At 46.0% G+C, this 27,056-nt stretch overlaps 1 protein-coding gene across 10 annotated transcripts in view; it reads left to right on the top strand.

Moving 5' to 3' along the window:
- ERI3 (ERI1 exoribonuclease family member 3) overlaps window positions 1–27,056 on the top strand; it is a 125,960-nt gene that overhangs the window by 12,523 nt on the left and 86,381 nt on the right. For 5 of the 10 annotated variants that reach the window (XM_059137939.1, XM_059137938.1, XM_059137941.1 and 2 more), the window contains 3 exons: window positions 2,366–2,643; window positions 20,416–20,532; window positions 26,809–26,868. In XM_059137939.1, the coding sequence (XP_058993922.1) occupies window positions 2,389–2,643; window positions 20,416–20,532; window positions 26,809–26,868 (432 nt within the window). In that variant the 5' untranslated portion in view covers window positions 2,366–2,388. Of the gene's footprint in view, window positions 1–2,365; window positions 2,644–20,415; window positions 20,533–25,659; window positions 25,792–26,808; window positions 26,869–27,056 lie in introns of those variants that run through there. The other 5 variants (XM_059137940.1, XM_059137935.1, XM_059137944.1 and 2 more) reach the window with 3 other exon arrangements.

The following is a 27,056-nucleotide window of genomic DNA, read 5'->3' as shown; positions in this document are numbered from 1 at the left end:
AGGCCTGCAGGCAAGAGTACTCCTAGTCATCAATGTGTCATTCATGAAAAGGGATAGCACACATATAGTATGCCGTATGGGAGGCCTGGAGCATTCTGGGCATGCAGGAGATTTGGCTGTTATTCTCTGAGATTGCTTTATGCATTAATTGGATATATAGGCTCCAAGTTAGGGGGGTACAGGCTTGACCAGGCAGAGGTAGTATAGAATAGTAGTAATAGTAATAATAGTAAGCTATATTGAGCCCCTATGTGCCCAACACTGCTCTTAATGCTTTACATGTGTCCTCTCATTTCATTCTCACTTATGGAATAAGAACTATTGTTGTCATTTTACAGGTGAAGGATGGAAGAACAGAGCTTGGCCAAAGGTGCCATGGCAAATGAGTGGCTCAGCCAGGATGCAAACCTGGAAGGCCTCCTTAATCATGATGCTTAATTGCCGGTAGTGTTTGACAGATGGGGTCTGGTTGACTACATATACTATATACACTCGCTGTGAATATTGACAAATATTAGGACTCTCAATAGTCCTTATCCATACAGCCTGACTTCAAGGAGTTAGAGGAGCATTCTAAGGCCCTGCGGGACTTTGGGTCCAAACTGTAATGCATAATCTGAACAGAGTGGGTCTCCCATCTCAGCAAGGCTTCCAGTACTGTTCAAGGCCAGGAGACGTGTGTGTGTGTGGGGGGCGGGGGGAGTGATGTGAAGTCATTTTGGATTCTGGGTTTCAGAGGGATGTTGGCCCCTTTGCCTTTCCAAGGGATTCCATAGTGAAATCCAAGCCAGCCTTTGTCTACTCTAAGCTGAAAAGTTGGGGCTGCGTTTTTGGCAATGCTGTAAAGCCATGGTGAAAGCAAACACTGTGCTCTGTAGGATCCATGAAGAACTTCAAATATTCTTCAGTCTTAGCATCCCCATGGAATCTCACTATGGGGATGGGGAAATCGAGGACCCACATGTGTCCTAGTAAATATGCAGACAAGTTATTGTAGGTCATTCAGTGAGTCAGGGAAGAGCCAGAAGGAAAAGTGATACTTGGCATTGTATACGTCCATTCAGGCAGTGGTCACCTCATTGCCTCTGAGTGTGTCCTGGACTTCACAGGCTGCTACCCACCTCAGCCCTGCAGGAAGGAGCCAGTGCCCATCTGCAGCCTTTCAGAGGCAAGCTTTTGGCTCTATTAGAATGGGGCTTCGGAAGGCATAAACTATGGCCATTTCTGCATTGAGCAGTGAGATTCCTCTTTTGACTTTGAGGATTAAAGTTGAGGGAATTTGAATATTGGGTGTAAGATGGGTTAAAAAAAAAAAAAAATTTCTTCTTTGTTCCTTTTTTTTTTTTTTTTTTTTTTTTTAAAGGAAGCCTGAGTTATTTGTGAGTAAAACTTAAGCTTTGGTTTTTAAATTTTCTTAACCCTCTAAAGAGCAGACATTCTGCAAATTTAAAGGAAAAACTTGAAAAGTGATTTGGATTTTTTTTTTTTTTTTGCACATGTTCACTCAGAAAACTTTACTAGACCTTTTTTTCTTTTTCTTTTTCTTTTCTTTTTTTTTTCTTTAAGCAATGCTCCCATTACTGCCACATCTGGGTTTTCTCTTTTACTTCCCTATTTTAAAAAAATCCCACAGTCATTCAGGTCTCTAGTAGAGAGTGAGTCTAAAGGCAGCAAACGGGAAGGGAAGGCCTGAGGCTGTTGCCAGCTGTGCTCTCCAGGCGTCATTCATTCCCCAGGGTGCCACTTACTGGTATGGGAGCTGGGGAATCACCAGCACATCAGGAGCAAGCTCCCTGGCTGGGCTGTGTTCCATTTTACCTTGGGAGACCAGAGGGAGGGAATGTGGAGGTGTGCCATATGGACTGGAAACCCAGGGGCAAATGGCTTGTCATGAGCTGAGGAGAGAATATTTGGCATTTTCCACTGTTTGAGGCTCCTTAGCTCCCAGGACGGATTGTGTGGCTTGGTCACCTCATGTGACTTTGGGAACCTTAACTTTACATTAACTGTTGCCACCTGAGAAATGACCACAAAATTTTTCTCTCTCTCTTTTGAACTTTAGAGCTCCATTTAAAGATGAAGGCCAGCGTGGCAGATTGTTCTGAGGATGGTCTTGGAGACTCAGAGCTGTCATAATGCTGCGGGGGCCAGTATTAGGGTCTTGAACTGCAGTAACGAATACTGTTGATTTCGAAAAGGGGTCCAGAAACACTGGGGAGTGGTTCATGTTGTGGGACTATTCCTGAAGACCAGATGGAACAGGGCCACCGTGGGAGGGGAGTAACCCAGGCTCTTTGTTCTTTTTTTGTTTTTTCTTTTCTTTTTCTTTTTCTTTTTTTTTTTTTTTAAACTTTCCTCCCCTAAGTTTTAGATGCTTCTGGATGTTCAATGCTAGCACCTTTACAGACTGGAGCAGCTCGATTTTCTTCATATTTACTTTCAAGAGCAAGAAAAGTGCTGGGCTCCCACTTATTTTCTCCCTGTGGTGTCCCGGAGTTCTGTTCCATATCCACCAGAAAACTGGCGGCCCACGGCTTTGGCGCATCCATGGCGGCAATGGTGCCCTTCCCTCCCCAGAGGTATCACTACTTTTTAGTGCTGGACTTTGAGGCCACGTGCGACAAGCCACAGATTCATCCTCAGGTAACTGTTGCATCATTGCTTCAGAAAGGGGGGGGCGGGCAAGGAGGGAGGGAGGTTAGTCTTGCTTTCTGGGTTCCAGAGGAACTTTCTCATGTCTTCCTGGCTTCTAGCTACTCATTGGGAATTCCTGCCTAGGAAGCCGGGCTTGGTTCAGGCATGCTTTAGGGTAAGGTTGGCCTGACAAGTCTCTGGAGAGAATTGGGCATATTGTTTCTCGGCCTTTGGAAATCGAAATATTTCCTAATGTCCCATCCTTCCTCTCTCCTTTCCCTTCCCTCCTTCCTTCTCCTGCTATTGCTGCACGTTATTTTGTGGAAGTCAGCCCCAAAGATGGCACCCAGTGACCCTTGCCTCCTGAGATTCCTAACCCTTGGTAGTTTTTCTCCCACACTGCATTGGGTTAGCCTTGTATAACCAGTAGAATAGAGAGGAAAAGCCATAGTGGGATTTCTGAGGCTGAGTCATAAAAAGCGCTGCGGTTTGCCTTGCTCTTTTGGATCACTTGCTCTGGATCACTTGCGGCCATGCATCAAGGGCTCTCAAACGGCCTGGGGAGAGGCATGCATCTATAGGAACTGAGTTTCTTAGCTAAAAACCAGTACCATTCATGTTTCTTGGTGCTGTCTCAGAAGTGAATCTGCCAGCCCCAGTGACATCTGACTTCACCTCAGTAGAAACCCTGAGCCAGGCTGGTCCGCTGAGCCACTCCTTCCTGGCTGGCAAAAACTGTGAGTTAAGAAGTGATTATTGGTGTTTTAAGCCACTAAGTTTGGGGATGATGTGTTTTGCAGCATTCAAGAACATGAAAAAGTACAACTGTTGGTTTGTTGGAAAGGAAAATTTCTTTGCTTGCTTTTTTTCCTGTCATCAACTGAGTTCAGAGACCTTTTACCTTTTAAGGTAGTTCTACTAGGAGGTTTGGATTAGCAGCACAGAGGCACCTGTGCTTAGAGATATTGGCATGCTTGGTGTCTCTTTGGGGGGAACGATTGGGGGCTGATGTGGCAGTTCATTGTGCTGTGGGGGCCTTTAGAATGCCCAGCTCTAGGACTGTTACTCTTCCCTGTGGGCCTGGGTTATTAGGAGTGTAATTTTGGGATGTGTAGACATGTTAGTCTGGAGCAGCATTCAGTGGTAGGGAGGAGGGGGAAAGGGGGAGGATGGTAGCATCAGGCACTTGGGAGACAGGGAGGAGTGGGGTTCATTCAAAGATGAACTGGGTTCATTTCTCATGGTTGTTTTTTTTTTCCCATGAAGAGGTTCTCTCTTTAGAATAGTAGATTATTTTCCATAAAGCAGATGCCACCACCCTTTTACCTTCCTCCTTCTCTCTCTTTTTTCCTGTTCTCTGTTCAAGTAGTGGTCTATCTTTGGGAGTATTGGAATTAGGCCTATGGAGGTTTGGGAAGACAGGAGCAAGATGAGGAGAAGGTTCTGAGGGGAGGAATTTTGCATAAAAGGAATATAGCTTGGGTGCTGCCTGAGCCACACTTATTTTCTCAGCCTCTTGCTCCTGCCCATTCTCTAGAGTCTTCTCTGCCTCCCCAAACTATTAGAGATTCTTTGCTGGCTGTTTCTGGGTGGTGGGTGGGAATTTTGGTTATGTAGATTCTCCCAGCTTAGGAATCAAGCATCCAAATCATAACACACCATATTATTTCCCTTACTGATGTAGATTTCAGTTATTGAGTAAGCCCTAGTGGACATGAGTCCAAGATCCAACACATCCTGATTGCCTATGATTCATCCCTCTCTGAACTCTTGTAATCACTTGGCACCTCCTTTGTGGCATTTTCTTTCTGGCATATGCTTGTATATGCTTATTTCTGAACTTTTCAGTTAGACTGTAAGCTCAGATAATTTTGTAGCTCTGTCCTACAGAGAGTCCCATCAATGTTGCTGAAGGTGAAGCTTGATTCATGTCTCAATTTAGTCTGTCAGGATCACCTTCCATCTCTCTTTGAAGGGCATTGTTCTTTTTAGTTATTTATTGCAATGCTAAAGATATAATGCAATACAGATTTAAATCACTTGTATCACCAACTTCCCACCCAGACTTAGGCACCAAGGCCTTCCTGACCTAGGCCGAGGTAGGACTTCTTGCTGTTTACCAGGTTCTGGGCCTGATTGAAGATTATCTCCAGAATCAATGAACCCTGATGATGTGATTCCAAGGGCACTTAAAGAATTGGCTGCCCTGGTTCATTATTAGGAAGCATTAGCTGTTGCTTTAGAGAACTCAGGAAGAAGCATTTGCTGTCTTGCTTATCTTTAAAAGGGGAATACGAATGATCTTGGAAATTATAGACCCGTTAGTTTACTGTGATTCCAGAGAAGATACTTGACCTGATCGTCAGATAATCAATCAGCAAACAGCTAGAAGAACATAGGGTACTGAGTAATAACTTACATGGGTTTGTGAAGAAGAGCAAATCCTGTCAGATCAATCTAACTTCTTGCTGTGACACAGTGATGGATTTGAGTGGATCTGGGGTAAGTGATAAATGTAATGCATCTCTACTTCATTAAGCCTCCACAATGCTGTGATCAACAGGTGGGAAGGTGAGTTGGGGCCAGGCAGCTCTGTTGGACTACCCATTGGATCATTCTCAGGAAAAGGATGGGTAGCTCAGGAGTGATTTGAGACTTGTTTGTGGCAACTTAAAGCCTATCTCTCTTTGAAAAAAAAAAATCTTCTCTAAAGTTTGTAAGTAGCAGGATCCTGACAGGATTCTGAGGAATCTTAGAAGATGGTTTGGAGAATTTGTCAGTCCCACATAGGCTAGCGTCCTTCCACTGAGGTTATCATAGTCATGTTGTCATTAGAGCCTCTGGGCTGTGTAGGTCTTCCAGTCAGCAGGGGCAGTGGAGAAATTGGAAAAGCTCAGGATAAGAGGGGGAAAAAAATCATGAGGGGTACAAAAATAGGACTTAGAAGAGAAGAGAAATTGAATATGGTTTTAGTGACTTATTTCTTCACATGGGAGGTGTTCCAAGGAGTATACTAATAACTTGCTCTTCATTTTAATAAGGATAAAAAAAGAAATGAATTTAATGGAAACAGATTGGGATTTGGGATGAGAATGAACTTTTAGAAGAGACTGGAAAAGATGGGCTGCTAGCTGAATCCAGCCCTCCCTGTTGCTCTCTCAGAATAGCTTAATGGCTATCCACTCGACAGAGATGCTTTATAGGCAAGGTCTCTGTGCCTCCTGGGGATGAGCTTGGGACTGTGAATCAGCCTTCCTCCTCCCTGGCTCCCAGTTGCTTTGAATACTCAAGGCATCTACACAGTACATTTCCAGTCCTTATGAGAGTGTGCCGTTACCCCTTGGGGGTGGGGTGTAGGAGGGAGAAATAAGTTTGGGTCCAGGATCTATCTGAAGGCTTGTTACGGGGTTCATTTTTCTGATCCATCTTTAGTCTTCAGAAGTTCCCGAGTCAGCTTATTGAGACTGTTCTTAAGGAATGGCACCGTGAAAACGAACATGTATAAGCTCTGTTGTACTTGGGTGAGTAACAGTATTGGTTATAAATGTGGTAAAATATCTGGTATATTCCATTTGTCATCATTTTTGCTGTTTATTTTTGTACTTTGTTCAGCTAGGTGTAGCTGGAGTGGTTGGTTTACTAGTGATAGGCTTCACTTTTCTGGGTTTTGCACTCATTTTGATTTACATTTTAATTCAGATTAATATGATAGATATTGGCAGAATACGAGACTTTCACATTTGAAAACATTTTTCTGCTTAAATGTTTATTCACATGGTTTAAATTGCTTTAGAGACTCTAAGTTTGAGGAATAGGATTCCTTTCTTACTTTAGGAGTTGTTTCCTGATAGGTAAGTAGGTTTTTATCTGGTTTAGGAGAATCCTGAGTCCTTTCTCCTGGTTAGCAGGAGTTCATGTGCTCATTTTGGTGTGGATGTACATAGAATAATGGTGGTTGTGACCCTGAGGCCCAGGGAGCAGCCTGAAAGCTTTGGTGGGATCTCTAATTGTCCATCTTTAACCTGGGGGCGAGTTCTCTCCCCACCTCACTGTTTAGAAAGGAACAAAGCAAATGTGAGGACAGTGAGGTGTAGGCCTTAGCCCACCAGGAGAAGGAAATAAAGTCAGCTATCTGAATGGCCAGGGAGAGGGCTGCCCTGCTCTCCTTGTCTGTGGAGCAAAGTCCTGGCCACTGCCTGCCCTCCCTCCCTGAGTTCCCTCTAGCCATCCATGAGGCTTCTGGGTATGGTCTTTTTCTCACTGCTCTGCAGCAGCCCTGTGACTGTTCTCCTTCTCATCTGTATTCAAGTGCCCATAACTTTGGAAAAAAATGACCTTTGGGGTTGAGGTTTTCTAGTGTTTGGTCTTTGTCCACAGGGGCCTGCCTTTCTCTTTCTTTCTTCCTTCCTTCCTTCCTTCCTTCCTTCCTTCCTTCCTTCCTTCCTTCCTTCTTTTTTAAAAGAAACCTTGAAGAAACTCCATCTGCATTTTGAGTTAGAACTATGAGTAAAAGGGTTTCTCTTTTATAGAGAATTGTCCAGATGCTGGGTTATTTTGGGAGGGTAGGTGGAGGAAGGTTAATGGTGACAGGAGAAGGAATAATACGGAAGAAAGGCATTTGGAGGATTTCAGTATGACTTAGAATTGGTATATCATTATTAGTCTTCTGTGAGAAAGACATCTTGGGAAACTTTACAGGAAATTGTTAAGCTTCCTACAAATCAAACTATATTGATTCCCTTATCCATTCAGGGCTAAAAAAGCAGGATCCCCCAATCCTTTCCCCATGCTCCCAAACAGTGTGCACACACATACTATCTTCCTATGTAGTCACCTTTCCTTCTCCCTGCTCTTGGTTTCTGCACCCTCCAAGTGGACGGAAAGGCAGTTCTCTAGAGAAAGAACCCACCCTTCCTGCCCCATTTACTTGTCCCAGTCCCAGCTCCTTCAAGTAGGAGGGGTGCAGCCAGGCTTTCTGTTGGGAGGGCCCAATTATTGGGTTGTGGGCCATCTGCCTGTGGCCCCAGTCAGCCTGCACTTTTTTCTCTACAGAGAGGCGAAGGCGCTGACGCTATTCTTCTAAACTGGGAAATGAAATGCAAAACCGACGTTAATGTAACATTATGGTTGAGATTAAATGCACCAAAATCAGGAAATTCAAAGTTATGCTTCCCACAGCAACTATAATTCAGCCTCATCTGGCGTGTGTAGTATTTTGTGTTAGTGCGGATGGTGTTATATGTTAAGACATTAAAGTTAACACCATAAGCAGAGCACAAAATGCTTGAGGGGGCTGAGTTATGACGACTGTGTGAGCTGTAAGTGTTCTTGCACAGGCTCCCGACTCTTGGTATAATTTTTCCCCTGCCCATCAGACCAATTATTGCCTTTCTTTTTAGTTATATTTCTGCTTTAACACATCTCTTTTTCCAGGGTCACCGTAAATGAATTCCTCTATTGGTGGCCAGTGATGGTGGTGGGAATGGGACAGCCCACTAGGCGCTTTTGTCCTTTTTGTTGCTGCCTCCATAAAAGTGGTGCTTCCCCCTCCACCTCCAAAACCCCCCCTCCTTCACAGACGGCTGTTTCCTGGTGGTCCCTTACAGGGATCCCCACCCCCCACCCCCACCATCCCTTCCCTCTGACCATCACTGTGGCTCCTCACAACTGCTCCCTGAATGGGAACAAGCATTTGCTGTGTCCGGGTCTTGGCCTTGTTGTAACTTCACGTGAAAGCCGAAGGGCCCTTCTTTATTTGGAGCAGACATAGCAATGTCGAAGTAAAATATACATCCCCGGGAGTGGAGCACCGATGCGTGGTGGTGCTGCCTTATGTGTTTGGCATAGCAGAGGCAGAGATCGAAGTGGGTTTATTTGCTCTATTCACACTGCTTCTCTATCTTCCCCAGGGTTTATACCTTTAAGCTGCTGTGGTGTGTAGTTAGGGCTGTGGAGTCGCCTGGGGGTGGGACCAGGAACTTTCCTTGGGGAGCACTGGGTCATTGGTAACAAAATCACCACATAATTTAGTACAAATCAGGAAACCTCCCCCTAGCCTCTTATTATCCTGGTGGCCTCCCCAGGGCTGAGACAGCTGTTGGAATGCAGATTTTGTTAGACACTGGGCTAAGGTTGGTGGTGGGGAAGAGCTGTAAAGAATAGGGCCATTGATAAATGATGAATGAAATCAGGGACTGTAAACGAACAGTGACACTGAGCTGCCTTTTAAAGTTTTTGTTAGATACGACAAAACCAACCAAGTAAGCAAAGGAATGGGGAGGACCTCATTGTAACTACCTTAGAGGCAATGAAAAGGCCTCTTTTTATGCTTTGGATAGCAACTTCAAGCTCCGTGTTAGATTCTGGGGGCATAGAAACAAGAAACAGTCTCTACCCTCAAGGAGCTGGTAGTCGAGGATAGACCTGCATGTAACCACTGTTAAGCATTTGATTATATCCTGTAGTTAAGTACTTGGTGCAGTGGGGGCTCAAAGGAGGGGAAAGTGTGGAGGAGGGGTCACATAGGCCTGATGTTAGAGAAGTTTAGGAGATCCACGAGAGCCAAGTCAGCCTATGGCCTCTAGAATTGTTGTAGCAGGAGTGAAAGAGGGTGCTCACAGAGTAAGCCAGGATGAATTGACCCGAGTCTGAAAAACTGACATGGATTGCAGAGTTTTTTGTGGAAATGTTGAAAATGAGGAAGAGATAGAGTGAAGGCTTTGAATATGACAAATATTTCACTGGTTTTTTTAGTAGGATTATCTATGTTGGTTATATGTTATTTCTCATATTCAACCGAGAAGGTAGTTTTTGTTTGTTTTGTTTTTGGCAGCAGGGAGGGGCAGAAGGAGACTCCCTGCTGAGCAGGGAGCCTGATGTGGGTCTCCATCCCAGGACCCTGGGACCATGACCTGAGCTGAAGGCAGACACTTAACGGACTGAGCTACCCAGGCGCCCTGGGAGCTAGAAGGTCTTAGTGGGATCTCTGAGAGTATAAAGGCTAGCAGAGGTTTGAGAGAATTTTAGCCAATAAAGTGTGAGCAAAAACATAAGGATCAACAAAAAAATATGTAAGCTGAGGCCTTGAAGCATTGCTGGGGAGGGCTAATCGGATACCCCAGTGCTATTTAAGGTAGCACAGGGTTGGGCTACTAGTCCTTCAGGGAAAAAGAAGGGCTAGAGAATGACACAGTGGCTCCCTCTGACCCCCCAAAGTACTGGCAGTTTGGATCTGGATTTGCGAGACATCCCTTGGGAAGAAGCTACCTTCCTTAGACCGGATCCGTCAAACAGATAAGCTGGCTGACTAACACCGAGAGATTCGATGGAAGGGTTAAGGAAGAGGCAGGCGGGTCTGGGTAACAAGAGAAAATGTGCTAGAGAAGAAGTGTCGAGATGGGGGTAAGCTCTCCCTCTGAGCAGGAGCAACAGGTACACAGCCATAGAAAGAAAACAAGTAGTTTGGGATGGGGGTAGTGAAATGAAATCCAGAGGCTTATTTAGCTAAGTTCATAGGCTTTACTTCTTCCTGCCTCCATCCTGTCTTGTTTTTTCTTCTCTCCGATATTGATTACATTTCTTACTTTGTAGACTGATCTCAGTTGTTTGACATGAGAAAACTGATACTAGGAGATGCTTTCTCCATCCCTTTATCTTGTTGGGGAAAAGGATCCTGCATCATTTTGATTAAGATGCCACTGGAGTGATTATTTTTTATTTTCTTAATGTTGGGTGTTCACAATACTTAAAAAAAAGAAAAACAAAAACCCCACAGCTATACATTTATGTGATGAGTTTTGAGCTCTAGCTGTGAAAATTGAGTCATAGCCTAAAAGCCTGAAACAAGAGTGTTTTCAGATTGACACTAGCCCCCCCCCCCCCCACCCCCGACTGGCCGGCAGGTCTGCAGTGGAAGGGTGAGAAGGCTGGGACAGGCAGACCAGGGTTTGTGAGTATAGAGTGCTGCCACAGGCAACGCCCCATTCAGTGCTGAGAGAATCAAAAAGGAGGTAAGTGGACCCTGGAGGGAGAGACAAACATCAGCAAAGCTTTTAATCTGATGTGCAGGTACCTTGGAATAGCCTGCTGTTTTGGTCCTATCCCTGTATGTAGTGGCCAATGAACGATCTTGGTTTGTGGGCAGGAAAACACATCTGTTATGTGATCAGTCCACTTCTTTTCCAGTACTGTGCTCAGTGTCTAGTCTTAGGGAGGCCTTTCCCAGCCAAGGGTTGGCCTGAAGGTTGAATGCTGGCAGAGGCTCTTATTTGAAGATGCTGATGTTGCTGAAAGGAAGGGAGCATACAGGGTCCCACAGTGAGGCTGGGGGAAAGATGGTGAGCCAGAAGAGAAAGTGTGAAGGTGTTATTGAATGGAGTAGAAGAAACAGGAGGAGATGTTGCAAGCCAGAGTTCATGGGAATGGTGGGGAAGGTGTTCGAAGGTTTTAAATAGAAATGGACGTGGGGAACCTGATTAGGAGGCATTATTTGAAAGAGTTGTTCGTAGGCTGGACTAAGGTAGTGATGGTGGAGTTGGAGAGAAAAAGTTATGTTATAGCTTTTAGATGTGCTGGGAAAGAAGTGAGCTTGAGAACCATGCTTTAAAGTAGCCGGTGGCTTCTTTGGATACTGGTGGGCCCCTGAGGATCAGTGGCACTGAGATTTGGCAAGGAGTAAAAGTGGAACCTATGGCGGTTGTAAAAGGGGTGCTCCGAACTGAAGATTCCTATCAGGGAGCACCGATAAGCTGAGTTCCTTAGTGGTGTTGCAAGTAGGATCTTTTTGATGAGCCATTTGGCCAGAAGCCTAGGGGAGGTAGGTAGTGATGATTAGTTAGATAGGATGATAACTGGAAAGAAAGCTTGGAATCTTGCTCTCCAGAAGTGTGATAGAAACTGAGAGTCATGGGGCACCTAGGTGGCTCAGTGGGTTAAAGCCTCTGCCTCCGGCTCAGGTCATGATCCAGGGTCCTGGGATTCAGCCCTGCGTCGGGTTTTCGGCTCAGCAGGGAGCCTGCTTCCTTCTCTCTCTCTCTGCCTGCCTCTGCCTACTTATGATCTCTCTCTGTCAAATAAATAAATAAAATCTTAAAAAAAAAAAGAAAAAAAAGAAAGAAACAGAATCACGGCTTGAGATTGTGGTGTTTTGAAAGTGGAGTTCCAGGGAATCTGTCTGAATTGTTCATGGATTGCTTTTTTTTCTTTCCCCAGTCTTAGCAGCATTTGAATGGAAGGCCAACTGATGGACTGAAAGGGATTGGTAGTTTATTGGGGACAGAGGAGGTAGGCATTGAAGAATGGGTATGAAACATGCCATTTTGATAAGGTCTACTTTCACTGGAAGGGTAAGTGGCTAGAGAAACAAGGCCAGGGGTAGACCTTAAAAGGGAGTTCATGGTGATGGTGTGGAATGTAGCAGTTGGTTGATGTTGGGGAGGAATCCCCAGGTTGGTACCTCGGGATATTTGTAGGAATTGCTGGGACCCTGTTCCGGATCTGTGCCCACAGTTAGGTATTTCTCAAGAAGTCTTCATTGGAGAAGGATCCAGAGCTGCTTATTAATTCATTTGGACAGAAGGAAGGTGTTTTTTTCTGGAGAGGAGCACGTATTGTCATGAAAGAAGACCTCTTGTTGGCTCTCTAGCAGAGAGTTGCCAGCTTGCTCAGTAGAGCTCTGGGGTGTGACTTGCCAGTTTTTCTCCCCTGGATTGTGGCAGCAAGGAGAATGAAATGTCTGATGGCTAGAGCCAGGAGTGGTTGGCAGATCTAAAGGGCTTGTCCCAAGTGCTTACAAGTGGGCCAAGTAAGGGTTTGCTCTAAGAAAGGAACTAAGACTTGTGGCACAGATTCTCACTTGGTCAGTATAAGGAGATAATCTCATAGATGTTCTAGACTCTACCTTTGTTTGTCAGTGTGGTGGAAGAACTAGCAGCATCCTCATCATGTAGGAGCCTGTTAGAAATGCTTTTAGAATATCAGGCCCTACTCCAGCACTAAGTAGAATCTGTAATTTGACAAGATCTTTGGGTAATTTGAAGTCTGAGAGACACTGCTCTAGTCTAGACCAGTGGTTCTTAAACTTAGTCAGAATAGTGATCAGAATTAACCTGGAGAGCTGGTTGAAACATGGATTATTGGTCCCACTTTCAGGGTTTCTGATCCAGAGTCTGGGGTAGAGGCTAGGAATTTGCATTTCTGGTAAATTCCCTGGTGATGGGATGCTCTTTGTGAGGGAACATGCTTTGAGGCCCACTGACCTCCCAGGCTTTTTCGTCTATAAAATAGGTCAGTGATTCCTGCCTGCCTTACAGAGATGGAAGATCAAATGAGCCAATGTGTAACAAAAGTGTTCCATGCATTGTAGGCAGGATGTCAGTCTGTGTATTGCTTGCTCCATGGTCAGTGATTTTAAAAATCTGCTGTCATGCCAGCACAAAGGTTTTCCTGTTCTGGCTTCTGGCCAGCAGCTTTGTGCAGAGAACAGGGAATCTATGAAGCACCCCATGGAATTAAGCCTTCTGTGAAGAGACCAGTAGCCCTTTCAGGAGTAGGGCCTCCTGAAGCCCAGCCAATTTCTCTGGTCTCCTGCCCAAGTTGCCTGGCCAGGACCTCTGTCTGCCTGAGTGGGCCTGGGCCTCTCCCGATCACCTGTTACGCCAAAGTACTAGATCTTTGGTGCAGTATTTGCACTTGATTGACTAACCAAGCCTCTGATTCGTCTTGTGATCCTGAGCATGTTACATGACTTTTCCTCACCTTACTGGTTGAGTAAATGAACAGTCATTGGCTGCATGTGCCAAAGTCCCAGAATGTGGACTCTGGATCCCCAAAGTGAGGGAAATTGAGGGAGAGGCTATTCTGATGAGAAGTAATACAACATAATGGTTCGGAGCATAGATTGCAGAACTAGACTCTGGATTTGAGCCCAGTCTCCACCACCTACTAATGGTATGACTTGCCTTGGGCAAGTTACTTATACTTTTCATGCTTCAGTTGCCCTACTGGCAAAAAGGGGTTAATAATAGCACCGGTCTCAGAGGACTGTTGGGAGGATAAAGTGTAAGTGCTTAGAACAGTGCCTTACATGTCATAGCGATAGGAGTTAGCTTTTCCTAGTGGAATTAGTACTAGTAGTCTTCTTAATCATGGTATCATTGCTGGGTATTGAGATAGAACAGGTGGCTGGGAAGAAGGCCCTTCTGGAAGCATAGAGAAAGCCTTTAGGCCTTCTATCAACATAGTGGGTAGAGCTGAGGTACCACCTAGAGATATTTTGTTTTCCTGTACTGGAATGGTAAGTTGGACTTGGAACCCTTCCATTTCCATGCCCTCCCTTAGTCCTGCCTCTGGGGGGCCTCTCCTGCACACAACCCCGAGATTTGCTTAAATTAATTTTATGACCAATATGTATACAGGTAGCTACAAAGGAATCATTTGGTTGTTTGCTGCCCTGGAGGGTTAGCTTCAAAGAGGCCACTAATATCTGCAGTTATTTACAACTAGTATGTAAAAATGCTTGAACTGAGGTGGATCCAGAGTCACGTGAAGGTAAACACGGGCAGGCACACTCCCGGGTGAGGATGCAGTTTTGAAAACTTTTGGGCCCCTTCATTTATTGGTATTACTATTTTTTAAAATTCACATTATAGTAAAAGTGAATTATAAATCATTCTGCACACCGTCCCCCCCCCCCCCCATAAAGAATAGCACTGTCTATTTTCAGCCTCTTTTCTACATTTTAATTGCTTTGGGGTCTGTAGGGATAGTGAAAATGGACATGTAGGTGAAAAACCAGTCTTTTAAAGCTCCAATTTTTTACCCTTCCTTGTCCTGAAACTTCGAGCATCAGCTCTCATCTGTCAAAGTGTAAATCAGCAATTAAAACCCAAACAGCCAAATGCCAAAGATGACCTGAAGCACAAAGCAACTGACAAACAAGTCCGGACAAATCGACGGGTAATTTATAAGCTTTGCCCTAAAATCTAATTATTTGGCAATTCGAATTTGCAGCCAGCCAGGGCTCGGCAATAAATTTAACCCGCCATAAATTATTTAGGAGCAGGCTGTGGTGTAAATCAAAACCACGAGTGTTTGTTTAAGAAATAAGCTCCTTGTGCATAAAATGTCTTTTTTTCCCCCCCAAGGGAGAAACTGTTAAGCAAACTGTGCCCTGTTCTTTGCCCAGTGCAGCTCTCACTTTCCCCTCTCAACTTCCCCTCTTCCCTGTGGCCAGGAGGCTCCTCGATCCCTTGAGGAGGGGCCTGCCTTTGCATGGACTTGTCGGCAAAACCCAAGTATTTGCAGAAAACTCATGTTTTTGCCATGTACTGCTTTTTCTACCTTGTGGTGCGATGTCGCTTTTGGATTTATCAAACATTTCCTTGCAGGGGTGTTGCACAGTTTGGTATTTTATTCTGAGGCTGGAGGGAAGGGGTAGGTTAGTTGTTACCATCTCTAAATTGAAGGAATGCCAGTTCCTGGGTTGAGAGAAGGAAGCCATGAAGAATGATTTGCTGATTCCCTTATTTCAGACAGGATCATAGAGCCATCAGCTCAGGCAAAGGAGAATCTGTGCTTTGGAGAAAAGGTCTATAAGAACGTGACACTATTAAATCTTCTGTCCCATTGTCCAGCAGTCTAACCTAAGTCCCTTCTCCTTAAAAATCCTTTTGTTATTGTTGTTCTATCTTCAAATATAATCTTATCACTGAAGACACATTAGTTGAAGGGAGTTTGAATACCCTGAAAGCAACCTACACATTTATTTCTTGTAATCTGCTGATTGTAGGTGTGAAATTTCACTTGAGATGCTATTACACTTTTGTCCTCAGTTAATCAAGACAGTCTCTGGTATTCCTCGTTGAGCAACTAGAAAGCAGCTCTGTCTAAAACCTTTGCTCCAACTTATACCTCTGCTCCCTTAAAAAGGTAAAAGAGTATTTACTTAGTTCTTCCTTTTTATCTGTCTTCTCTCCCCTTAAAAAAACAAAGGTTTGCTGCTGTCATTTTATTGAGGGAGACAACAGACACAGTAGGTTTGGTACCCTGGATACTTTGAACAATTCAAGTTCTGAGGCTTTTGTCCTGAGTTGTCAACTTGTGGCTAATTCCCATCCACCATCAGCAGACCAGCTTTTGGGGACTATTATGCTCTATCCTTGGACAACCTAGTGGTCCAGGTAGCTTGTGGATAGTGAAGGGTGACCAGCTGTCCCAGTTTTAGCTCTGAAAATTCTGTGTTCCAGGGAACCCTGGGTCTGGACAGACAGAAAGCTGGATGCTGGTGGTTTGTAGCAGTTGAGGGAGGATGAGAAGCTGCTTAAAGATGAGAGACAAGGTGCTTTGGGGTGTTCTGTGTCTGCATTTGAATCCTGGCTCCACCACCACCTTTACCCTGTTCGTCACCTTCAGTAGATCACTTCATCTCCCTGAGCTGTGGGGAGCTGTGTAAAAGCTGAGATGTTTCTCTTAGAGCCAAGTGCTTGGCTTCTGCCTCACCATTTATGGCCCCCTCTGGTGTTACTCATCAGAAGTGGAGAGAGTGAGGTCTGTGTGCCAGGATAGAGCTGGGTGCTGGAGATGCAGACCTAAGGCTCTGGTTCCCACTGTCCCTGCCCTCAGAGCATAGTGCCATCTGTGTCACTGAGTAGCAGTGGTCCTCCAGAACTTTCTGCCCAGGGAGGCTACATTCTGTGCTCTGGTAACTTGAGAGCAGCCTCTTTTCCGAGGAGATAGCAGGCCAAGCCTCCCAAAGACAGCCTTTCAGCCTGGAAGAATCATCTCTTGACCTGTCAGATTCTGAAAGCTGGGAGTCCTGTTCTCTTAAGTCTCATTTCCCCATTTGGAGTCCCAGCTCTGCCCCTTACAAGGAGTGTAACCTTGAGCAAAGCACCACTTCTTTTTGGGCCTGAGTTTATCTGTAAAATAAAGATCTTAGTGATTCCCACCTCCTGAGTTGTTAGGAAGCTTCAGTGAGGTCATTTCTGTTAAGCATCTGGCGGAGGGTCTGCCATGTAGTAAACAACAAATAGAAGGAATGAAATGATTCCATTTTCCACGTGGCCCTGAGGGCGTTGGGGCCAGCTCCTCTCTACCCTTTGCCCAGACTCCAAGACCCTCAGACAGAGGAGGAACATCTCCTTATATTTGTCTCTATGTCCACACCCAGCCCCTGCCTGGTAAATAGTATGTGCTTAATAGTGTTAGTTTATGAGCTGCTGCTACTGCTGATATAACCTATCTTCCAGGATTAATAAGGGAAAGATAAGAAAATGTATTTGCAAGCACACCTGTAAGTTGAAAGTCCTAAACTCAATATGTCCCTCCACTAAGATATTTATCGTAATGCGTTGTTCATTAGTTGTTCAGTATCTTCTCTGCTCACTGGTCTGTGCACTTCTCCAAAGCAGAGGCTACATCTTCCCTCTAAATCCCACTCCCAACACCCGTACAGTGCTCCCAGTAGATGCTGCCCAGGTAGTTTAATTGAATGCACATGACCTACGGATATAAGGAATTTGGAAACTGTTAGAGGAGGAAGAGAGGGCTGGTGAACACACACTGGTCCTTCTTTCCTTCCTGGTGCTACCGCTGCGTAAGCAGACACTCAACTACTCCTAAGAACTTCTCCCAGGAGAATGAGGAGATTGAGGGAGGGAAAAGGAGGAGGGGCAGGAATAACAGTTTGATCATCACCAGAGCGCCTGCCTCCCAAAGCTAGCATGGAGGCACAGCTTCCTAAGCTCCTGGTTGGAATTAATGTGATCAACCTGTAACTTTGGTATTACCTTTCTGATCCTTATGAGCCAAAAACTGTTGGCCTGCTATGGGTGCACTGGCTGCAGAGTCATGCCCCCTTAGTAGAGATTAGGGTTCTTCTCCCATGAATGGGTTGATGGGGCCAGGATTTTGAGGTTCTGGGCTTGGATGGGTAATATGCGAGGGTAAGAATTACCTAAGTGAAATCCCTTGTGCTCTGACTGCCCAGAGAGTCTTCTGTCAGAAGCTCTTCTTTCCATCCTCATTGGCTTAAGTGAGTATGCCAGTGTGCAAGGTTTATTGACACAGCAGCCGCTGATGGTCCTGAGAAGGGGCGCATGCAAAGTAGTGTTCTAAGATTGGCTCTTGGAAGTCCCTCTTCTTGGGCTTGGGGAGAAGGCCTGGTTGATGGACCTCTGGAGAGGTATGTTTAGGATAGGTCCAGTTCGCTGTGTCCCTGGCCCCCAGGTATCTCTGGGATCTCCCTTCTCGGTTTGCTTAGAGCTGAGGCTAGCTGCTGCTTCATCCCTGGAAGGGTACTACTGAGTGTGAGCACAGGTTAGCTCCATTTCCCTCGGGGTGAGGGAGCCAGCAGCAGGAGAGGTGGAAGAGCAAGCTGCAGTGGGGAAACCCAAAGGCCACTTTTAGAGAATCTACCGGGGATGCCGACTTGGGGCTGGTCAGAGCAGGAGCTGAAGCGCTTACTATTCTATAATAAATACTAATGAAATTCTAGATCTGTAATAACATTTCAGATATCTAAAACAAACCATGTGCTTGTAAAAAAGTGGAAAGAGATCAACTTTAAGCCATAAATTCTTGGTAATAGAGGGTTTTTTTCTATTTATGTTTGATAGATATTTTTGTTTCCAGAGGAATGTCAACTCCTAATTTCATAATGTATCATGGGCTTAAGAAAATTGAATTTAATAAAAGCCAGAGATGAATGGCATCCTTAAAGGTCCCAACACTTGTCTTTATTAGCAGGACAAACTGCAGGTCTCCAAACACTGCTTCTCTCCAAATGAAAGTTTAAATGAAAAGTACAGTTGTGTCACAGGTTCAATTTCATTGTGGGCCAAGCTAACATTGTTAGTGAGGAACTGGCTGTATTTGTTTCTTTAGACACCAGGGCAGCCAAACTCACCAGGCTTTGGAGCTCCTTCTGGGGAAGTGCTGCTTCTCTGTAGCAGGAGAAGCAGGATACATCAGAAATTCGGGCATCCGGTGAGCTCTGCTTCAGAGGGAATGCTTGGAAATCTTGGCTGTCTGGTTTTTCAGGGGGACCAGTATGTATTTTTGTGTATGTGTGCCTCCATTTTATTTTTCAGCGCAAAACTGTCTTCTGCCAGGTCTGCTAAAGAGTGTTTTGTGAGGAGTGAGAAAGGCCTCGGGGGACTAGGGGAGTCTCCTCGTCTCAAGTTGGGAGGAAAAATATCACCTAACCTAAGCAAAAGCTGGGGCCTCCTTGCCATTGCCCCCTCTGCCTCAGCCTTGTTGCCCTTCCTATCTCAGGGGGCTCCTATCAGCTTCCCCATTTGGGGGGATCAGCTGGGGGATCAGGCAAACAGAACCTCTGGGTTTTTCTGTCATGAAATCTCACTGCCTTGATTGGGTCTTCAGTCCTGCTTTAAGGTATTGGGTAAAAATAGATGCTTTAAAAACAAGCCCGATATCACAGGTGCGTTTGAGGGAGAGGCTACCTGGCTGCCCTGCGACATCAAGGAGATTGGCCATTTCTCCCATCTTCCCACTCGTCCACATCCTGCACACAGTCAGGTGTCAACAGCTTCCGTGCTGCTCCTCCAGGCTGTCCCTGGAGAGAACCAGTTTGCCTTGATTTTAGTGATACTAGAAAGATCCCCTCCAGAACTGGGAACCTGGGGTAGGGATTACGCTGGAGCTGACTACTGGGGGCACGGAGTGGGCAAAACCCCCCTTCGCTCTCTGCAGTGGAGGCCTTTTCCACATGCTAATTTTACTCGGAGGATTTTGCTTTTATTTATTTTTTTTATTATTTCCTATTTGTCTCTTCCAGATGTTTTCAGGGCAGTTTTTTTGTGTTGTAAACTAATTCCATTCATGTTTTAAAAATTTATGAAAGCGCTAATAAAAATGTCAAAGTGGTAAAAATGTTAGCTTTTCCTCTGCTTTGATTAAATTTTGCAAACTGTTTTTGAATATTAAAAAGCAATAATTTTTTTTATTCTCTCTCCTCGCTTTCCCTTTTCTCTCTGGTGCGTGTGTGCTCTCCTGCCCTCTCCCCCCTCTGGTGCATTCCTCCCTTCCCAGGAGCGATGTGGGAGGCGTGCTGCACAGCCAGCATTCTGCAAGCCTGTTTGCACACCAGGACCTTGGTGCTGTGCATCTCTATTAAATAACGGAGACAAATTAATCTTAGAGACACCAAACAAATTGTCACTCCTCCTCCTTCTCTTCCATTACGTTCCAGTGGACTGGGAAGGGCTGGCTAAGTGATTGGGGGGAGCAGGCTGGGGGAGGGTGTACTGCCTGAAAGAAAGGTGGGAAGCACTAGCTCCTATTACTCTTACTCAGTTTTCTGCTTCTCTTTAGTATCCCCTTTGGCTTTATTTATTATTTATCTTTTTTTTTTTTTTTTTTTTAAAACAAATGAAGAAACTCATCAGTTCTGCTTAAACTTCAAATGCAGAAGGCTCTGATTGGTCTTATGGCTGGTTGTCTAGGTGACTGGAGATCCAGGCCCATCCAGGGCAGAGGCCTGGGCAATTGGAAGCAGTGGGGCTACTTTTGTGGGGCAGCTTGTACTACTGTCTTCTTTCCTCTTTCCAGAGACAGTGGGAGTCAGGTGTGTGTCTAGTCCCTGCCACCTGTGAGGGTAGTGATAGTGGGAAGGTTAGGATGGAAACTGAGCTGGTGCCATTTCAGTCTTGGGTCTGTTCTGTCAGGAGTTCAGGAGTCCAAAACAGTCCCTCATTCTTGAGTTCCTTGAAGTGGTTGGTTAAAAAAGTGTATTCTTCTTTTTCTGTGTCTTTGCCATTCCAGGAAATCATCGAGTTCCCCATCCTGAAGCTAAATGGTCGGACCATGGAGATTGAGTCTACCTTTCACATGTATGTCCAGCCCGTAGTCCATCCACAGCTTACTCCCTTCTGTACAGAGGTAAGGGCCCTGGAGCGGGGCAGCCCGGGCTGCTGGGACAGGAGTTTTGGGTCACTGGTACACTGTCCCTGCTGCTTAGGGGCAGCTTGAGTCTTACTGCTGGTTAAGGCAGGTAAGCATGGGACCCAGCCAAGCAGCTGGCATTTTACAAAGTCTGCCACTCCACTTGCACTGCTGTGGTCACTGGGGACCCAAGAAGTGGCACAATCTGTCCCCAGCCTTTTCCCTCCCTTATTGTCCTTATTGTCCCTACCCCTCCTGGTGACCAGCACTTGGAGTGCTGCCCCACTCAAGGGTGGTGCTTCCGGGGCTCAGTTTCTCTTCAGTTCCATTTCCCTTGGGGCCTCTTGACAAGAAGTAAAGATTTCAGCTTCTTGGAAGGAGAGGTTATGTTAAGGCTCTCTTAGCTTCTGGTGATATTTTTCTGTCCTGGAGCAAAGTGGCCCTGCTTGAGTTTGTGGGAAGCACAACCCTGTCGTTGAGGAAAGAGAAGGGTGGTCTAAGTGGTATATGAGGCTGAAATGGCCTTACCCTTATGCTGTGCTGGTGTTGGACTCAGCCACTTTGCCAGCAGGTTAGTATTGGCCCCATTCTGCAGATTGTGAAACTGGGCTAACTTGAGATCTTGATGCTTGCTAGAGGCTTAAAAGAGCTAATAGCGGAGAACAGGTGCCCTTGCAGAGTTCTTACTCTCAGGATCTTCTGTGACTGGTTTCCCCTGTGACATGTCATGTTTTGCACTCTGTGGTAGCCATGGGCTGTAGTGGAATCATGGGCCGTGTATGTGTGGCGCAGAAGTAAAGGGAAAACATGAGTGTTTCTGGAATCTTTTTTTTAAGAATTTGGGGCTGGGGTATATTCAAGATAGTGTGCCTTTGTTTAGAGATCTACTTTCTGCATATAAGTGAAACATGAGGAAAAAAGTTCTTGAGTGATCCTAAAACTATTGTTTTGGTGTGGGGAATGCTGGGAAAGAGGCTGCCTGCCACTGGTGGGAGGGCCCCATGGACTCTGAGATTGACTCAGCCCAGATATGAAGCCCAGTTTCAGGGGGTTGCTACTGGGCTTGATGCCAGTGTTACTCCCAACCCAGATAGGCCTTTTGGTGCAGGCATCCATCTCCCAAGGTGTGTAGTCTCTCACCCCCTTTGTTGTTCCCACTAATGATGTTAAGATTCTTGCTCCCTCTGGAATCCTGGTGGGTTTTTTTCCTCCTTGTCCCCTGGAAATTACCTGTACCACCAGGGGGCGCTAATCTGTTCTTTTTGCCCCTTTTGGGGGGAAAAAGTCACCATTTTAATGGTGAAGATCCCCTTCCTTGTGGAAAGGGAAAATTTTCCTTAAGCAAGCCACTGGCCTGAAAATGCAGTATCCTCTTGTCCTTCTCTTCCTTCTGTCTGTGTGCAGACTCCCCATGGGTGTTCCAGCTGCAGCTAGGCTACCTGGCACAGCTGGGCAGGGCCAAATTTGGGAAAGGTTACTCTTGTTTTGGCATGGAACAGTGCTTTTGGAGCTCAACCCTGGGCAGGAGTGGGTACCTGAGAGTATTGGGAAAAGGGATCTTTTTGAGATCAGGGCTGCTGCTGCTGCTTTTGGGGGTTAGGGGGAGGAGGGATTGTGAGACTATGATGAGAGCTATTCTTCTTTTTTCTGGAAAGTTTCACCACAGGACACACACACGCATAATTTGGAGGGCAGGAGGCATGGTGAGGCTGGGACCCTTGTCCTGAAGCCTTATCTGAAAGTGACGATGTGAGTGAGCTGTGGCACCAAGGGTGCGATTTCGCCTCAGGCTTCTGGAGCCTCCAACTCTCCTTGACCTGGTCCTGGCCTTTTGTCCAGCCTCACATCTTCCTGCTTAATGCCCCACACTTTGCTCACCTAAGGTCGCCCCCTCACCATCTCCCTGTGCACGTGATGCTCTTGCCTGTACGCTGCTCCCACTCTTGTCCTCCCCCTCCCCACACCCAACACTTTTCCTCTAGGACTTTGCTCAGGGTCACCTTCTCTGGGGAGCCTTCCCTGAGCCCATGGCTGGTGCCACCACAAAGACCTGAGCAGATGCATTATACTGTATTTACTTATGTGTCTCCCCACTAGACCGTGCATTCCTTGAGGTTCTGATCTATCTCTGGCCCATCATTGGAGCCTAGTGCCAAGTAAGCACTTGACACATGTTCCTTAAATGAGTGAATATTGTCAAAAGAGTATTCAACCACACCTTGCTGCCTGCCGCCCTGCCCCTGCCCCTGGTAACTGTCCTGCTCACTTGGTCTTTTCGAGCAAGTGAAGTCTTCTTTGGAAAACCTCAGATCATCTAAATATTGCCCTATTTCCATTCCAGATGGAGTTGGAATGTAGAGAGAGGCATGGGCACAGGGTGTAGGCCGTCTTGTGCGACCTTGTCCTGTGTGGCAGTGGGCTGCCTTTGGGGCAGAGAGAGATCATCACGGTCAGAGAGGATCTTTCTTCAGTAAGGATTGTGCCTAAGCATCTCCTCCAGTAGGATTCCCTCTTGTGCACAAGAAGTTCTTAAGAACCCTGACCTGTGTGTATATGTGTGTGCACACACATCATGACACATAAGTACACATATGAGCACATGCTCGTGCAGGGAGAGACAGGCTCAGTGTTGGGCATCCAGAAAGAGGGATGCTTCCTTGAGTGGGTCTGTGACCCATATACAGACACTTTTACTGCTCTCTGTAATGGGCATGTTAGTATCCTTCTTCACATCCTTTCTTCGTTCCAGTTCATAGTCTGACTTGTTTCTAACAGAGACCGGATGGGATAAGTTTCATTCCTTCCCAAGCCCTTTCTCTCCCACATCTAGAATCTGCTCCAACCTGTCAGATCTCTGCTTCTAGCAGCTGGGCTGCTGCCACAGTCCCTGACCATGTGTAGCCTTTTTTGTTGTTGTTGTCATTGTCTTGGGGAAAAAAAAAAACCCTAGAAAAAATACCAATTTTGCTAAATGCCAGTAAAGGGCTTTGTCTTGCACCTGTACTTATAAAGGGTGAGATTTATTGGTCTCTTTGTCTGAGGAGAAAGAGTGGGTCTGATTATCAGATTGTACACCAGAGACAAGTGCTTATGTAATCAACAAACTGTCTTGGTGTCAGAATACGATTGTGTTGGAGATAAACTGTGAAAGGAGAAAGCGCTGGATGCTGACATGCTATTGGCATTGAGTGTCCTGGGCTGCTTCTGTAGTGGCTAGTGTTTGTGATGAAGCCAGCTTGTTCCCGGACAAAGCCCTTGTGAGGGTAGGGGATCTCAGTAACCAGTCATGTTATCAGTCAGGGTCAAAAGCCCCTCGCCTTGTGGTTTCCGAGTCTGGAGAAGCGGGAGTTAATCTGTAATCCCTCGGTGAAAGGAGCCATAGAGCACACATTAATTCTTCCTCTCACCTCTCCAGCTTTAAGTGGTTAAGGTCTTTGAGTTCTGTTTAGCCTGTGAGCCCTGGTTCTCAGCTTAATAATACTTGGCTTTGCTCTAGTACCTTTCATTGTGAGGATGTAAAAGCTTTTTACAAATATATATTAACCCAAGTGGGATTGGGTTCAAACTACAGCATGAAGGACTTAAGTTATGCCTAAGGTAGAACTTTCCAGTATTTATTAAATTTATTAAACTAGCTTTCATGGCTTCTGTTGTAAGTCTTAAAGATGTCTTAGGTTGTATCAGATACAGGGACTAATTTCTTAATTTCACACTCTTCTTCAACTAGTGCCTTGGTCGAGCCAGTAAGATGTAGTCTGTCCTTGGAAGGATTCATACAGGGGAGTGAGGGCTTCCCCTGGAAGGGTGCCTCTAGCTGAACCAATAGTGCAAGCCCATGTGTCTCTGGAGGTTGAGTTCAAGCCCTTTAGAAGGTCAGCTGTAAGCTGTGTCTGGCTGAACCGTGAGTGGTCTAGGAAGCATGGAGAGAGAGAGGGAGATGGGCTCACTGGGCCTCTCCCAGGCTGATGATTCCAGGCTTTCTGACCGCTGGACAGGAGTGTGAGAAAGCCCTAGGACCCTGGAGCCCTACTGCCTACCACCAGGGTGGAAAAGGCGGGCCTAGTCTGTAGTGAGAGGTCGTGCAGAGCAGTGCCCTGGTTTTCCTTTATAGTACAGTGACTTTCTCTCCCCATATTAGTGATTTTCCGGGGGCCAAGAACAGGTGCTTGTGGAGTACATAGATGCTGACCCAAGACCCATCGCCAAGGAGGGAGGTCTCTTGACAAGGGTGCCATTGGTTTTTTCTGTGAGTGAGCCTTTCTGGAAACCCTTCAGTGCTCAGCTCATCTCAGTGACCCTGAGTATAAGGAGTCAAGAGAAAGACCTAACCTTGCCCCAGAAGACTCAGATGAGACATGGGAATGTCTCACACAGACCCCCCAGAGCTTTCTAAGAAGCACAAGTGGCTAAAGGTTTTCCAGGATAGTCCTTATTTAGCTCCAAGCAAGGGGGTATGGATTGGTCCTAGAAGAATGAAGCAGGAGAGAAGCAGGGCCAGGAAGAGCAGTGGTGGGTGCTCGTTAGTCACCTGGGTATTGCACCTAGAGTCAGCAACAAGCCCACTCTGGACTCTGGCCTCTGTGTGCCTGAGACAAAACACAGGGCTGCTGCCTGCTCAGGGTGTGCTCTGGAAGGTGTGCAGGCTCCGGGTGCTGGCAGGGCTGGGCCTAGAAGGGGCTGCCAAGAAGAATGCAGATTCCATGAGGGCAGGGATTTCAGTTTTTCCTCACGGCTGGATCCCTAGTTCCTGGAATGGGGCCCAGTACATTGTAGGCTGTCCAAGAGTAGTTGTTGACTAAATGAAAGGAGGAGTGTTAGCCCTCGAAGATTAAAGCTGCTGACCCAGAGGTCTTCCTCACCCCTCACCCCCCCAGCCCCACCCCTAGCCATCAGTGGACCAACTTGCCTTCTCTTTGGCTCAGGCCCTCCCTCTGCTGGGCAGTTCTTCGGTCTTCCAAGCAAGGAAAGGGTGTGGAGGGGCCAGCCGGGCGGGCCTGCTGTGGGTTAAAGCCTTGCGAAACAACAGTGTAGTTAATCTTTCTAATTTATTTTCCTTTTAGACCATGGGAAGTCTGTAGGCAGCAGCTGTTACCCAATTAAAATACAGATTAATATAAAAACAGTTTCTGGAATATAAAATAGAGTGGCTGTGTCCTTACACTTCCTTAAAATACCACCTAATAATGACTTGATGAACTACAGAAACCCACCTAGAGGAACTCAGCGTTCTTAAAATGAAAATTTCTTCCCTAAAAGGTGTGTATTACCATTCCATGTAAGTCGCTATGAGAAAATAACCTTCCTTCTTAGAGCCAGCGGTTCCTGTGAGTTGGGTATTTGATATTCATTAAATGTAATTATAGTTTAATTGGAGTTTAATCCCCCCCCCCCCAACACTTTAAAAAAAGGAAGAAGAAGAAGTTCCCCAGCAAGCCTGAGATGCAGCTCTCTGTAGAAGTAGCCCCGGGCACATTGGGCATGGTGATTTCCAGCAAGGTCCAGGTCTGTGGATAGGGGCCTCCTGCCTCAGATCCCTGAGGCAGTCTGTCCTCTTCTGTGTTCGAAGGATATTTTCACTTTAAAACAAAACAAAGCAAAGCAACAAGCCTGTTTGAACCTAGGTCTGACGTGGGTGGAGCATAGACCTGTGAGTTAGAAATTCTCTAGACCAGGTTCCTTTATTAGGCCTTTGCATCTGTGTTTCCCTGTCAGTTAAAGATGTCTATTTCTTGCTTGCCTAGTTGGTATCGAGGACCCAGGTGTTCAGGGTAAAGGGTAGATGCCTGTGGGGTTCCCCTGGCTCTTCTCTGATGTTAGAGGGGAAAATGCTGGACATTGAGACCCAGAGAAGGGGTGGACTTGAACCCAGGTGTGGCTGTCCTATGTGAGCATTCCTCAAGGTCTACAAGAACTTCTGTGAAGCTTGGAGGTAAATAGTATTTTAGATTATAATTTGTAGGGATTTATTGGAGTTTATTGAATACAAGACACATAAAATCTTTTTCCTTTTTTTTTTTTTTCTTTTCAAAGTGAAAGTTGAAATAGGTATGAAACATACCCTGTGTGTGGATGTGTTTCCCCCTCTTGGGGCAGGATGTTGTGGAGAAAGTTCACCATATGTCCTGGAACTGTATTCCCAAGGCCTCTGGCAGGTTCTGAGCCAAAAGCAGTGCAGGCCAGTCTTTTATGGCAGGAGAAAGGAGAGGATCCAGTCCGGCTTTGAGACCCTGTGTCCTGCTGTTCCACCTATTGGCTATTTCTCTTTCCTTTCAGCTCACCGGGATTATTCAAGCCATGGTGGATGGTCAGCCGAGCCTGCAGCAAGTGCTGGAGGTAGGTTGAGTGACCTTTAATTCCTGACCTCTGACCCTTTCCCGCTGCCTTTCTCTCCCTCCCCTCCTGAGAATGTAGCCGTGTAATTTGACTATGATTATGGCTTGATTAGAATAACATTTGCTGTCACATCAGTGACATGCTGTTGAGAGTATTGAACCATTGATCTGTCATCTCCAGCTGTTCCC

Source organism: Mustela lutreola, chromosome 10 (assembly GCF_030435805.1).
Source record: "Mustela lutreola isolate mMusLut2 chromosome 10, mMusLut2.pri, whole genome shotgun sequence".
NCBI lineage: Eukaryota > Metazoa > Chordata > Mammalia > Carnivora > Mustelidae > Mustela > Mustela lutreola.
Note: the sequence above shows the minus strand (reverse complement) of the source record. Positions and strands in the feature narration are given on the sequence as shown.